The sequence below is a fragment of the Scleropages formosus genome, chromosome 16, assembly GCF_900964775.1.
Source record: "Scleropages formosus chromosome 16, fSclFor1.1, whole genome shotgun sequence".
Classification (NCBI taxonomy): Eukaryota; Metazoa; Chordata; class Actinopteri; order Osteoglossiformes; family Osteoglossidae; genus Scleropages; species Scleropages formosus.
In genome coordinates, this window is record NC_041821.1 from 7,720,225 (window position 1) to 7,732,524 (window position 12,300).

General features: G+C 44.0%; 1 protein-coding gene across 4 annotated transcripts; it reads left to right on the plus strand.

Annotated features, from left to right (window-relative positions):
- Window positions 1-127: 127 nt before the first annotated feature.
- On the plus strand, window positions 128-11,689 carry mnd1 (meiotic nuclear divisions 1 homolog (S. cerevisiae)). Of its 4 annotated transcripts, none has more exons than XR_001965291.1 (9): window positions 128-231; window positions 817-882; window positions 1,694-1,751; window positions 2,456-2,604; window positions 3,510-3,584; window positions 4,327-4,441; window positions 8,141-8,185; window positions 9,160-10,109; window positions 10,500-11,689. XR_001965291.1 is itself a non-coding variant. In XM_018735748.2 (9 exons), the coding sequence occupies exons 1-8, from the start codon at window positions 229-231 to the stop codon at window positions 9,264-9,266; spliced, it is 618 nt and encodes a 205-aa protein (XP_018591264.1). In that variant the 5' UTR covers window positions 128-228; the 3' UTR covers window positions 9,267-9,310; window positions 10,034-11,689. The 4 variants fall into 4 exon arrangements, 3 of the variants coding, with proteins under 3 accessions (XP_018591264.1, XP_018591265.1, XP_018591262.1); XM_018735748.2 differs by having other exon boundaries at window positions 9,160-9,310; window positions 10,034-11,689; XM_018735749.1 differs by having other exon boundaries at window positions 9,160-9,310.
- The last annotated feature ends 611 nt before the right edge of the window (window positions 11,690-12,300 follow it).

The following is a 12,300-nucleotide window of genomic DNA, read 5'->3' on the forward strand; positions in this document are numbered from 1 at the left end:
GCCCGCGCAACGCTTCACGTACGATTAGCATAAATATTTAGGACCGCCCCCCGACACACGACCTCTTTTCTTCCACGTCGTTCGGACCGCCCCCCCCAACGGACGTTTAGTGTTACGTACGGGAACTACGTAGCCCTTTAAGGACCGCCTCTGACGCACGTTGCTCGAACCGCGGGAAAAAGCAACTCCGCCGAAACTTTCTGGCTGTTATTAGATTGTGCGCGAAACATGGTGAGAATGCAGCGTTGGCAAATTGTGAAATACTTGAGACGCGTTCTGGTTTTGAAAACAAGATGGGTCATCATTCGTGGATACGCCGGCGGCGGCTGGTGGTGTTGTGAACTTAAGTTAATCTCGAGAATTGTGTCGGGGTCTCAAAATCGGTTCTCTGTAAAGTTCTGTGAAGGTTTTCTAAAGATTGTGTAACGGTATCTGCAATATGAAGTTAATTGGAGCCAGTGCTTGTCTGTTTTGCTGCTTTGTTACTGAGAAATGAAAGAAAATATACTACTGTGTTGTTGATCCTGACGAGCGACCCAGGTCTAGTAAGTGCAGAGAGAACAACTTCCGGTGTAAACCGGACATTTGCTGCCCCACTGACTAGTCTGTATCATGTATTATCTCTGTAACGTGTCATGTGAGAGTTCCCCACCTATTTCCATACTGATTGGAGCCATCCTGGGTGTTGTCATTTACTTTCAGTGCATTGACAGTCTTAGTCTAGTCTAGGGAGCAATGGAAATGATTTTTAGTCACAGTTTAAGCCTTAGGCTGGTGGTGTGTGCTAGTAGTGTGGTATCTCTCCATATCTGACAGTCCAAGAAGAAAGGTTTGAGCCTGGAGGAGAAACGCACTCGGATGCTGGAGATTTTCTTTGAGACTGTAAGTTCTGGTGTACGTTTACTTTTGTTCATTTAGCTGATTCTTTTCTTACAGTTACTGTATTTACTGCCTTATTAGCTGGGTAATTTTACTGAATCATTCCTATGGTAACCAAGGGTGGTGGGTTCAGTTGCTCCCCTGCAAGGGCCCAGGTTCTAATCCCTGCTTCTGGTACAGTAACCCTGATCAAGGTACTTACCTTGGATTGATACAGTAAGAATGAACTAGATAAATAAACTTGTGTACAATTAAGGGTGTAGTGAAGCTTAGTAAAGCTAAGCTTAATTAACTTTGGGGAAACATTTAAGGTAAATGTGATGGATGGAGTCCTGCAAAACCTGCAACCGACACAAGGGGGACCAGAGAACGGAGTCAAGCAAGGAACGTGTCACATGGCATGTCTGACACAGCGAGTCAACAGTCTGCTGTCCATAGGGGCTTGGCATTGTGGTGGGCAATGCTTGGCTGAAGTAGTGGAAAAGTTCAATGACTGTGTGTTGCATAAGCTATATACACTATTTTTTGATGTCAAACTGTTTTACTGTGTCTCAGTATGGTGAAGGGCTGGTACCCCACACCAAAACTGTCAGTGTGCGCAAGCAGAGTTGCCTCTTTCATCCTTCCTTTATGTGGGTGTGCACTGATTCTGTAAAATGCTGTAAGTTGTTACTGCGGTGACCTGAAGTAGTACTTGTGTAACCCATAATGCCCTAGCACTAGTTTCATAATGTTATGTCAATATTAGTCAAGGATATCTAAGTGCAGTGTAGGATTTCTATGTGTATTTTTACCTTTTCCCATTGTTTCTTAGAAAGATGTGTTTCAGCTGAAGGACATAGAGAAGATTGCCCCAAAGACGAAAGGGATCAGTAAGTAGTACTTCCCCCGTACCGCAGAAGTAAGATATTTGAGTCATTGTCTCAGCACGTTTGCGGGCTCAAGTGGATTAAGTGCATCCTCAGCACGGCAAGTTTACAAGAAAGAGAATACTGACGGTCTTTCTCTGATGAGAAGATGCAATAATGGCTTACTGGCATTCAGAAGGGCTCCTTAATCACTCTTTAACCTTACAATCTGTTGCTGAAGTGTATCAGCCTGCGCAGAGCTCAGGTAAAGAGCTCTTCGAAGACACACACGACCTGCTTTCTCATTTTACTCCTGATGTTTTGAATGGTTCCATTGTGCTGCCCTGCAGTGTTTGAGAATGTCTTGGAAAGTGGTGCGGCAGCAGGAAGATGCTGTTGCACACACCTCCAACCTGCCTCTCTCCTTTCTCTCACACACCTCCCTGATTTAACTCCATGTGTGCATGCCAGGTTAACTTCAAGGTCTTTGGATGTATTGTCAGGATTCATAGCAAACTGTCTAAATACCGTCCTAGATCAGTATCATTTAAATATAGGACACTCTTTATAAGGTGCATTCGGTCACTATGTTATAGCCTTTACATTTTTCGAGACGCATTTAAAAACGGATGTCCTCTAGAGTGGACAGAAATGAGTTGCCGGATCTCGGGAGGACAGAGAGCACAGCACCCGACATGCTTACCGAGCTGCTGTTTCTCCCTCACCAGCACCCATGTCAGTGAAGGAGGTGCTTCAGAGCCTAGTTGATGACAACCTGGTGGACTCAGAGAGGGTGGGCACATCCAACTACTACTGGGCCTTTCCCAGCAAGGCACTCCACACTCGGAAACGAAAGCTGGCAGAGCTGGAGAAGCAGGTATCCCCGGGGTTGCCGTGGTAACGCACCCTTGTCGGTTGCCCATGAAATTCCCTAACAAAGTTCTATTGATGTACAACACCGAGTTGACATCCACGCAGGCTTCGCTTCCAGAAGTGATCAGAACTGCACCCTCAGAGAGTAACGGAGTGGTATCGCTTCCTCCTCTTCTTAGGTTCTGTGGTTAACTTCTCTGTGTAAAAGACAATGCAGCTCATTCAGATTTTGAAATTCTGCATAAGAGTGACTGGTCCTCAGAGCCCATGGCTTCAGCAGTGCAGAGCTCTGTCAGCGATCAAGTTACATGTTTATTTTCAGATTGACATTTGATCACCAGGGTGGCATGCAGCAGTAAATGCAAAAATAAAGAAGTAAATTATTTTGATTGCTAGTATATTATTGTACATCAATGAAAGATTAGTAAAATAATTATTATAGAAAAGCATAGGTTGTGATTTGACTGTGCAGTATTTGTACAGTTCATCTGTTCTGATAGAGATCTTAATCCCTATATGTTTTGTCACCTTTAGCTGATGGAGTCTGTCCCCCTGGATGTTACTAGGACTGGCTGCTGCCGATTGGTGTGACATTTTTAAAAAGTGTGAAACCGCTACGTGTGAGGCATTGGTACCAAGCAGGAGTAATGGTCATTCTCTAAGACCCAGACATAAACCAAGTTTTCAGGCTGCTGTGCAGAAGAGCAGCTACCACCTTTGCTTGTAATCACACGTATCTTGTCTTGTGGTTAGTAAAGTGGTGGTATTGTGCTTAATGGGAGGGCAGAGAGCTTGTGCTTGCCACTTTCTTTCTCAGCTTTTTCTTTGTCTCCTCCACCTTGTGCAGTTGTGTATGATTCTTTTATTTGTGCTGATGTATGAGATGTAAGGTGTTTTTGACGATTGCAGCTTTCTGAGGGGAAGCAACGGAAGGGTGCTCTGCAGCAGGCTGTTGAAAAGGCAGAAGTGGGCCGCGAAGACACAGTAAGTTCCCTGCGGAGAGGTGTCGCTGTGTGTAATCTGTGTACCGGACATAATGTTTTGTCTTCAGTTTCTGAACTAATGTGCAGTAATTCCCAAAGGGGTTCCCCTCCAAATCCAACTTCTCAGTGCTTGTTTAGTCTTTTCAAAGCATCGGTGTACTGCTGTGTCACTCAGTAGTGTGTGTGTGTGTATGTGTGTATGTGTGTATGTGTGTATGTGTGTATGTGTGTGTGTGTGTGTGTGTGTGTGTATGTGTGTGTGTGTGTGTGTGTATTTATACCAGTTATAGTTTGCATACACTTACCGGAGACTAGTTATTTTTCATGTGGCATTTGGTTGCCATGCCATGTTTGCCCAGCTCTCCTGCCGCGCTTCCTGGAGATGTCGGACACTTGTGGCTACCTTTGCTTTCGCTCTTCTGTCCCGGTCGTCCCATAGAAATATTGCCCAGATGTATGCAAACCTTTGACTGGTACTGATAACTGATTTGCTGGTGTACCATGTTATGCATGCAGAGGTAGGCTGGGTTGTTCCAGTGCCAGTTGACTGCAGCTCTGCTGGATGTAAAATTATCTTTTAATTAGTCAAACATTTACACCTGAAATAACATGTTGCACCACCCCAAGGCTCCCTAGTGACTGGAATTGCCCGCCAGCCCGTGCAGAAAAGGCAGGTGATATTGTGAGGGGTGGAAGTGGAGGATGTGTGGAACTGGCAGGCAACTCCCTGATGTGTACCACAGGAGGAACGGGCCAACCTGGAGAAAGAGCTGCTGTCCCTTAGAGAGGAGCGTACTCGACTGCGGGCTGAGCTGGAGGCGTACCGGGAGTGTGACCCGGAGGTGGTGGAAGAGATCCGTGAGTATAGACCTACTATACCTGCACAGTCCCTCCATGATACCTGCAGAGTGCTCATACACAAATGAACTCTGCTGGGACACCTTTCTGCTGTTTATTTTTATTGCCAACATTGAAATAGTCCAAGAGTGTCTAGCTAGCTGCCTCGGTTTATCTGGTCCGCAGTATTAAGTAATTGTATAGCCCTTTAATGGACCCCTCCCCTCTGGTCAGCAAGGTTGTTGTGAAGCAGGCAAAGCAACAATAATATTTTTATTAAATACGATGCTGTGAGTTTCGAGTGGTTTCTGTTTTAGAGAAGAGAAACTTTCATAGCACAGCAAATTAGTTATCATGTCTGCAAAGTGCCACAAATTAGTTTTAGAATTATTAAACTATATTGCTACAATTTCCTTTAAGCCCCCCTTTGGTTCCCAGCTGCACCATTATCTCCCAACCCTTGTCCAAAAGTGTAGGTAGACCCTCTATATATCTGATACACAACTTAATAAAGTGATAAATTGTGCTGCATTATACAAAAACTATCATTTTTCAGTTCAGATGATTATGATACATTGTCCCCTACTGTGAATTTTTTTTTTTTCCTCTTTCTTTCTCTCTTTCTTTCTTAAATGTGTGGAACTCTCATACTAGTTCAGGATAATGAGTGTGGACCTTGTCGAAAAAAAAAAAAACGTATGGAGACCCCTGTAAAAGTCCAATAAACTATAAAACTGGTGCCTTGCTTCTTTCTCTACAGATATTTCTCTCAGGTAGGCAGGCGATAATATGAATAGACGTTTACAGGGAAACGTTAGAAGCGGGCTCCAAATCCAAAAAAGGTCAAAATGCCATCCTCTCAAGGTCTCAGTACTTGAGGCGCATTAGCAGATGATTAAACCTCAGTTGCTTGTCTGGTTTCTTATTAGGAGGGAATGTGGCCTGGCTTACAGAGGATAGGTAATCAGGTGTTTGTGTGCCTCGACTTTAGGCCTGGCGCCAGTATCTGGCTGACTATGTGCATGTGTATGCATGCGCATGCGTGGGTGCACTGATAGGGCTTCCCTCATGAGGTTAAATGGTAGCGCACATCACTGCACCAGGGCATCTGTGCCCAGCTGTCACAGAGCAGCACTACAGATTCAGACAGGTGACATTTTAACACGTTTCCACACCCTTCCTCTGTAACTGCCTGAGGTCAAAGGTCAAGGAGTGCAACAATGGGCCTAAGTTTGTCAGCTTCCCCTCTTTTCCAACCAGGGCTTGAACGCACTTCATCTTTAAAAGTTTGGGCCGACAGTGCCTGCTGTCAGAGACAGGATTATCTCGTCGCCCCACCTCTTGGACTGGGAAGTAATGGAGCTCCTGTTATGACTCCAGGGAAGGAGCCATCTGTGGTGCGCTCATGTGTCAAACAGATCTGCTGCATGAGCATGCAGGGTCTTGCCCCGCTCGCCTGGCCTCACTCGTGCTGTCACTGCTCGACCGTGTCTGCTCGCCCCTCCGCAGCCGTGCTTTCCCTTCCCTTTCTCAGTCGTGGTTTGCTGTGCGAACGGTATGTCGAGCCTGTAGAACCAAGCTTTCGACTTACTACATGTGGTGAGATCAGAACAGTGTGAAGGTTGTGGGTGATGTCAGTGGGAGGGTGTGTCTCGCAGTGTGTTCTTGATTGTCTGTGAACGTGAGAAAGGAAGAAGTGGAGTTCTGCTACAGATTTCAGCGCGCTGGATAACCATAGAAGTGTACATAGGTCCCAGGCCCTCCTCCTCTGTTCAGGCAGTGTTCTGGATGTTCTGTGTAACAACTTGCGCAGGTACCGGTTTCCCTCTGTTTTCCCTCCCCATAGGCTGCGCCAACACTGTGGAGCAGGTTTGACATTGTGGTGCAGTCCTTTTTGTGGTAGACCAGCGATTTGGGGGTCCATGGAGTGTTTGGAGTTCCATTTACATTTATTAATTTAACATATACTTTTCTCTGAAGTGACGTGCAGTTTCAGTTTCCAGAGGTCTGTCCCTCTGGAGCAGAATCTGATGAATGTCAGATTTGTCTTTCTGGGCACCATCATTCCTGTGGGTTCTTGTTTAACAGCCCTCTCAGTGGTCTCTCTCTTCCCCCTGCCGGAAGGTGGCGCTGCTACTGACCTCTTCTTGTGGAAGGCATCTGAGAATCAAATTGTCAGCTACTCAGTTCAGACACACAGTTTTTGCTCTGAACACACCTGGACTGGATGTGACACTCCACGATAAAGGGGGGTGCTAAGCCGCTGGGGTCCGTGACAAGCGCTGGGAATTAAGTCAGGCTTCCTGAGGGGCGTCACGATGTCGGAATACTTTGTTTTCCGGAGCATGCAGCTGGTCAGTGCGCTTCGTTAATAGTACCCCCCTTCCCCTTCTGCAGGCACGGTAATAAGAGTCCCTGTAGACCTCTTAGAGCTCCGATTGTCTGCTGTCTTGAGCTCTGGTGATGAAGTGTGAAAAGCCCGGTCACTTGAACCCCCTGTTGCTGAATTTAAAGAGAACCTGGGCTTTTGATGCTCATCCCGTCACAGATAGCACCGGTAACTGACACTGATGCTGTCGTCGGGTAGAAGGGCAATCTGGACGCAAGCAGATTCCTCACCTACTCCCAGGGGCTGCTTTCGCTCAGATCAGCTGCTTGGTGGACGAGTGACAGGAGGCCACAGGGCACTTGCTCCTCACCCCCTCCCCCCCAGAAGGCTCCCTTGCATCGTCACAGATTGTTAATGGTTTCTTTTCCAAGTAGCTATTCTGTTTTGGGGTATGTTGGATTCTTTTGTTGTGTCTTCCGTTAATCACGTTTGGGGGAACCAAAGTCTGCATATCCAGAGACAAATATTTCAGGCTGTTTCAAACCACTGCCGGCTCTCTGTCTCTGGGTACACCTGAGACTTGGGGTTGTTGTTTAAGGTGTATGCCTAAAAATAATTTTTTTTGCTTGAAGTTCTTATCTGATTTGGGCTGTGATAGTATTGACATCTAACCTTAGTGCTTGTACATGGCAACTGCCAGCACCAGTGCTATATCATTATATAAAATTATTAGATATATATATTTTTGAAACCTTTGTGACTTATCTTGAAGGCAGTTGTCTGCACAGATCTAGTGACACTGGCATTGTTAGACTGATTCATGTGCCAGCCTGTTCTGACCTGCTCATCTTGCTCCTGGAGGGAATTCACTTACTGTGTTTTGCCATGTGCACATTTTTGAGTGTCTTGCTGTGAGGGTTTAGCCGGCAAAGAGTATAGCTGTTATGCAGGAGTAATTCTCCAGCTAGCTGATGTAACTCTGCATATATCACAAAATGGCTCAGTGCATTTACATAGCAATTTTACATAAATACTTACCCCAATATCCTTGACCAATGAATGTACCCATTTCAGTGGAATGGTGCTCTTGACCTCGCTTGCTCCCTTAAGCAGCTTTGGTGGACACCCAAAATGTGCATTCCCCGCTCCTTCAGCCTCTGAGCCAGAGACCTCACTTGAATGTTGTGTCTCACTGAGAAAGCCTTTAAAAGCCTGCGTTCAACACAAGTGTCCCCCGTGTCTCAGGACCTCGACCCTAAACAAGTGTCGCACTCGGTGACCTCCTTCGTTAACGTGTAGCTTTTGAAGCTGTGTACTAATCAATGGAGTGGAAAAACGATAGAAATCATGGCCGCTGTTTATGCTAAATGTTGCTATTCTCTGTCTTCCAGGGAAAAGCAACGTGACTGCTAAGGACGCCGTGAGTAGGTGGACGGGTAAGTCCAGCATCACATTTTCTGACTGTGGTCAGTAGCATTTGTATAGTGTAGATCTGACTTTGTGATCAACTTTTACATCTCGGTAATATCTGGTTATACAGAGCATTGTTAATTCATTATCGGTTTGTAGTTGGTAACCAGGCATCATCAGCATGGATCCTGTTGCCTTGTCGACCGTAAAATCCTAAGCTGTTTGACAGAAGAAAGGGGACAAAGGGTGGCACTAAATCGGCTCCATGCGCTTCATAGTTTGGTAATTATAGGTTCTTGTTGACCTTTTAATTGGAAGGCCACAACCGGCGTCTTCTGTCGGCACACAAGGTGTGCTCTAAAAACAGTCCTCTCTGGTTAACGCTGCCTGTCAGCAAACTACTTATGAGTGCAGTTAGAGTGCTGGAGTTGGACCAAAGACTGTAATGCATGGACATTAAAGTATTCTGCCTCCCTAGAGCAGGGAAAGGGCAACTATATGCGCAGGCCATTGCAAGGCCACTTAATTTGCCTGGAATTCATCTGTGTGTCTGCGAAGGTATTCTTTTCTCTCCATCTCTGACCAAAGTTATGGAAGTGGTGAGAGGAGGAGGAGGGGCAGAAAAAATCTAGTTAACGATAAATTTTGAAAAGCTGTTTAATTGTGGAAGGTTATTAGACAGAGACCAAGGAGATTTGAAATGGACCAAGCAGAGCAGAGATCTGTAGGTGTGGTTGGACCTACAGATCGCATGCTCTGTAAGTACAGTCTCGATGTTCTTGGGAGACCTGACTTGACCGCTGACCTGTGTTGTGATTATGGAAACCAGGGCATTGGAGGCCTCAGTCGGTATCTATAGCAACATCCTAAAGGAGTATCCCATGTTCTTCATCTTCCTCTATCCTCACTGTTTCTACTGTTGTTTACCTGTATTTGGAGGAAGATTTCTACTTTTGCACACTTTATTTTGTTTTTTTTAACTCGTATATCTGTTTTCTAGATAATGTTTTTGCCATCAAGTCTTGGGCCAAAAGAAAGTTTGGCTTTGAAGAAAACCGCTTGGATAAAGCTTTTGGAATACCAGAGGACTTTGACTACTTGGACTGACAAGGTCGTCTGCTACGTGTGGGCCCCCCACAACCACTGTAAACGTAAATATGTTGTAAATGCAAGTGCATTTAATATTTTTATTTCTGTTATGGTTTTGCGCTAAGGGGAGGTTCTCTTCAGGCAGGTGGCAGTTTTATATTATGTGTAACTAGAGCTGTTGCTATGCTAACCTTTGACTCCTCAAGGGCTTTTTTTTCCCCCCTCACACGCACATGCAAGCAGGCTGACTTTCAAGACACCTGTTTGCATGAAAACCGAGAGGCCGTTGCCGTGCTCCTGTGGCGTTGAAAACATAAGCCAAGACGAATGCAGCACTAGCACGTTGATTTAATTTTCACAGTTTTGTCAAAGGTTCTTGTATTAACCATTTCAGCTGATGGATTATTATGAGTTATTCTAGAGGGAATAGTTTTTCATGTTTGTTTTTTGTGAACACAGTGGAAAAAATGTAAATCAAGCCACGCTTTCTTCTGAGGTTTAATTTTCATACAAAGTGATGGGCAGTCAGTTGCAGTTGGCCACCCTCACCCGTAAAGTACACTGAAATTCTTGGAATGTTGCTGTAATCGTTAGTGTTGAGTTGAACATTGTCTAATACTCCTTGGACACGAGCAATACCTGCTGCAGGGCTAAATATTAGTTTTTATATGGGCAACCTATTTTTATGGGCAGCTGTTCAAGTATGATGAATAAAGCAAGGATTGTCATGACAAAGCCCTTTCCCCTCTGCTGAATTTATTAAGCTCTTGTGCAATGTTTTGCAGAAGCTCTTCTTAACTGATTTCATGTGCCTCAAATTGCCAATTTGCTGGAGGGAGTCCAGACCTCCTGGTGAATACGGTGTGTTCAATTTCTGCTGGCACTGGAACACTGCAAAACATTTTTTCATAAACAAAGGACCAATGCATGAGTCATCCTCACTGTGTTGTGTGGTGTGTATATATTCAAACTCACTGAGCTTGCAGTAGTGTGTTACCAGGTTGTGTGTTTGTGCTTTTGATTGTGGTGTTTAAATAAAAACAGCGAGAGTGATTTTCATTAGAAAAGAAAAAGTCTTGCATCTGAAAGCCAACTGTTTTGGAATCAAGATTACACTGGGTTTAGGCCCAGGTCTTGTATTCTTTCATGTTCCTTGTATAGTTGGAATTCATAAACTTTATACACCCTTAGTCAATGTTTTCAGTATTGTGTTTTCCTTTGCCATTTTCCTTAACCATTTGTTCTCTGTAGGTTTGCGGCGGTCTGGCGATTTTCCTGGACGCGCGTCCGCGCGCACGCACGCATGCAGGCATTTTTGAGTCACACATCTACTGAAATATGTCTGCAAACTGTGGGAGGAATCCCATACAAACACAGGGCGAACGTGCAGGATACACAGACTGAGCTGCATTCAAAGCCATGTCTAAATGCACAGGCCAGGAGCTGTGAGGCACTATGTAAATTAAATAGGTGTATTTCATAGTGAGGTGATATTGTTACTGTCAGATGCTAATTAAATTTATTAATGTGACAAAGTGTTAGAACTGTGATTCATGGTCGGCACATGTGAAATTCCCCTTCCATCAGTAACGTAAAAAGAATTGCTAAGGCCAAAATGAAAGGCCTGCAAGACCCTGCATACTATTACTGTACTGGTGGAAAAATCTGCTGTCATTCAAATTTCTTCTGTACTGAGTTTTTCTAAAATTGTCATTCTTGTATTGCAGACATAACAAAGCTGAGCATTCTAGGAATCTGCAAATCCATGCATTCATACATTTATACACACAAAAATGGACCCCTCTTTTGAAGCATTTCCTTTTGTATTTTTGAGTCACTAGCAGTTGGCTCTAATATATTTTTTACACTTTGAATAACCTCGGTTTCAATTTTTAGATGTTCGGGAGAAAAGCGACTGTCTTCTGTGCTCACTTTCAAAATGCTAGTCTGTTTATACACCTGAAAAGATGACACATCATCTGTTTGGGCTTATATGTAATAAGGCTGGGGTTTGGTTGCCAAAAACCTTCATGTACCTTTGATTTCAGCACCGAAAATCCGTGAGAGTCCATGTACTCATTTGTTAGGTTGTCTTTTTATTACCTTTTTTTATACCCTAGTCCTGTGGTGCCTGATTGAGGAACACTGCACACTGAACAGGAGGATGTGAAAATTTTTTTTTTTTTTCAGTCATTTTAAAGTCATCTTAATGTTGGTTCATGTCAATCAAATGTAAATTGACATTCCATCCACATTGTATCCTGTTTTATGCCTGTTTCCAGGACAGAGGAACACTGAAACCCTGTATGAGCTGTTGATGGAAATAGAATGAATAAAAAAAGTCTTAGTGAATTTTCAATTAATTTTGTCTGTTGTTTTTAATAGAACTGATTGTGATGTATTTGCACTTTTGAACAGTTCTGTGTTATGGAAAAACTTCCTGCCCCAGTTGCATTTGTAAATTGAGGTGGAAATTACAATAAATCCTTGTGCTACTGAGTGTGATGTGCAACTATTTAATTCCAAATCATCAAACTTTTAGTGTGTCCTGTATCCAGGAGTGTTGCATATGTACAGTATATTTAGCAGGGAATGTCACACCATTACTCCTCCTTTTGGGACCAAGTCACTATGACTTTTACTGAGAATATTGCACCCTGGTGTAGGACGAAGCTGATGGGAAAAAAAGTGGCCCTATGCAAAGTCTCTCGAGTTAAAACCAGTGTTTATGACTGAACTCATTTGTTGCTGAAACTTCCTTTGCTGTTACTGTTCCTGCTTCCCCCTTACTAATATTAGATGAGGCGCTAAAGTACCCCAACCTTTGGGGTTCATGTGACATGACGGGCAGCCAAGAGGCAGTGCACCACAGTGCAGAGCAGGAGTACACTGCTTTTACCTCTATTTTTGTGCTGGCTTGGGTTTCTGGTGTCTTACAAGTGTTGTATTTCAGTATTTGATATAAAAGCTGTAATGCAACATAGTAATTGTTTTTTTTTTTTATTTGTTTTTTTAAGCCCTGAAATACATGCAATAAAATTGAGTTATTTTT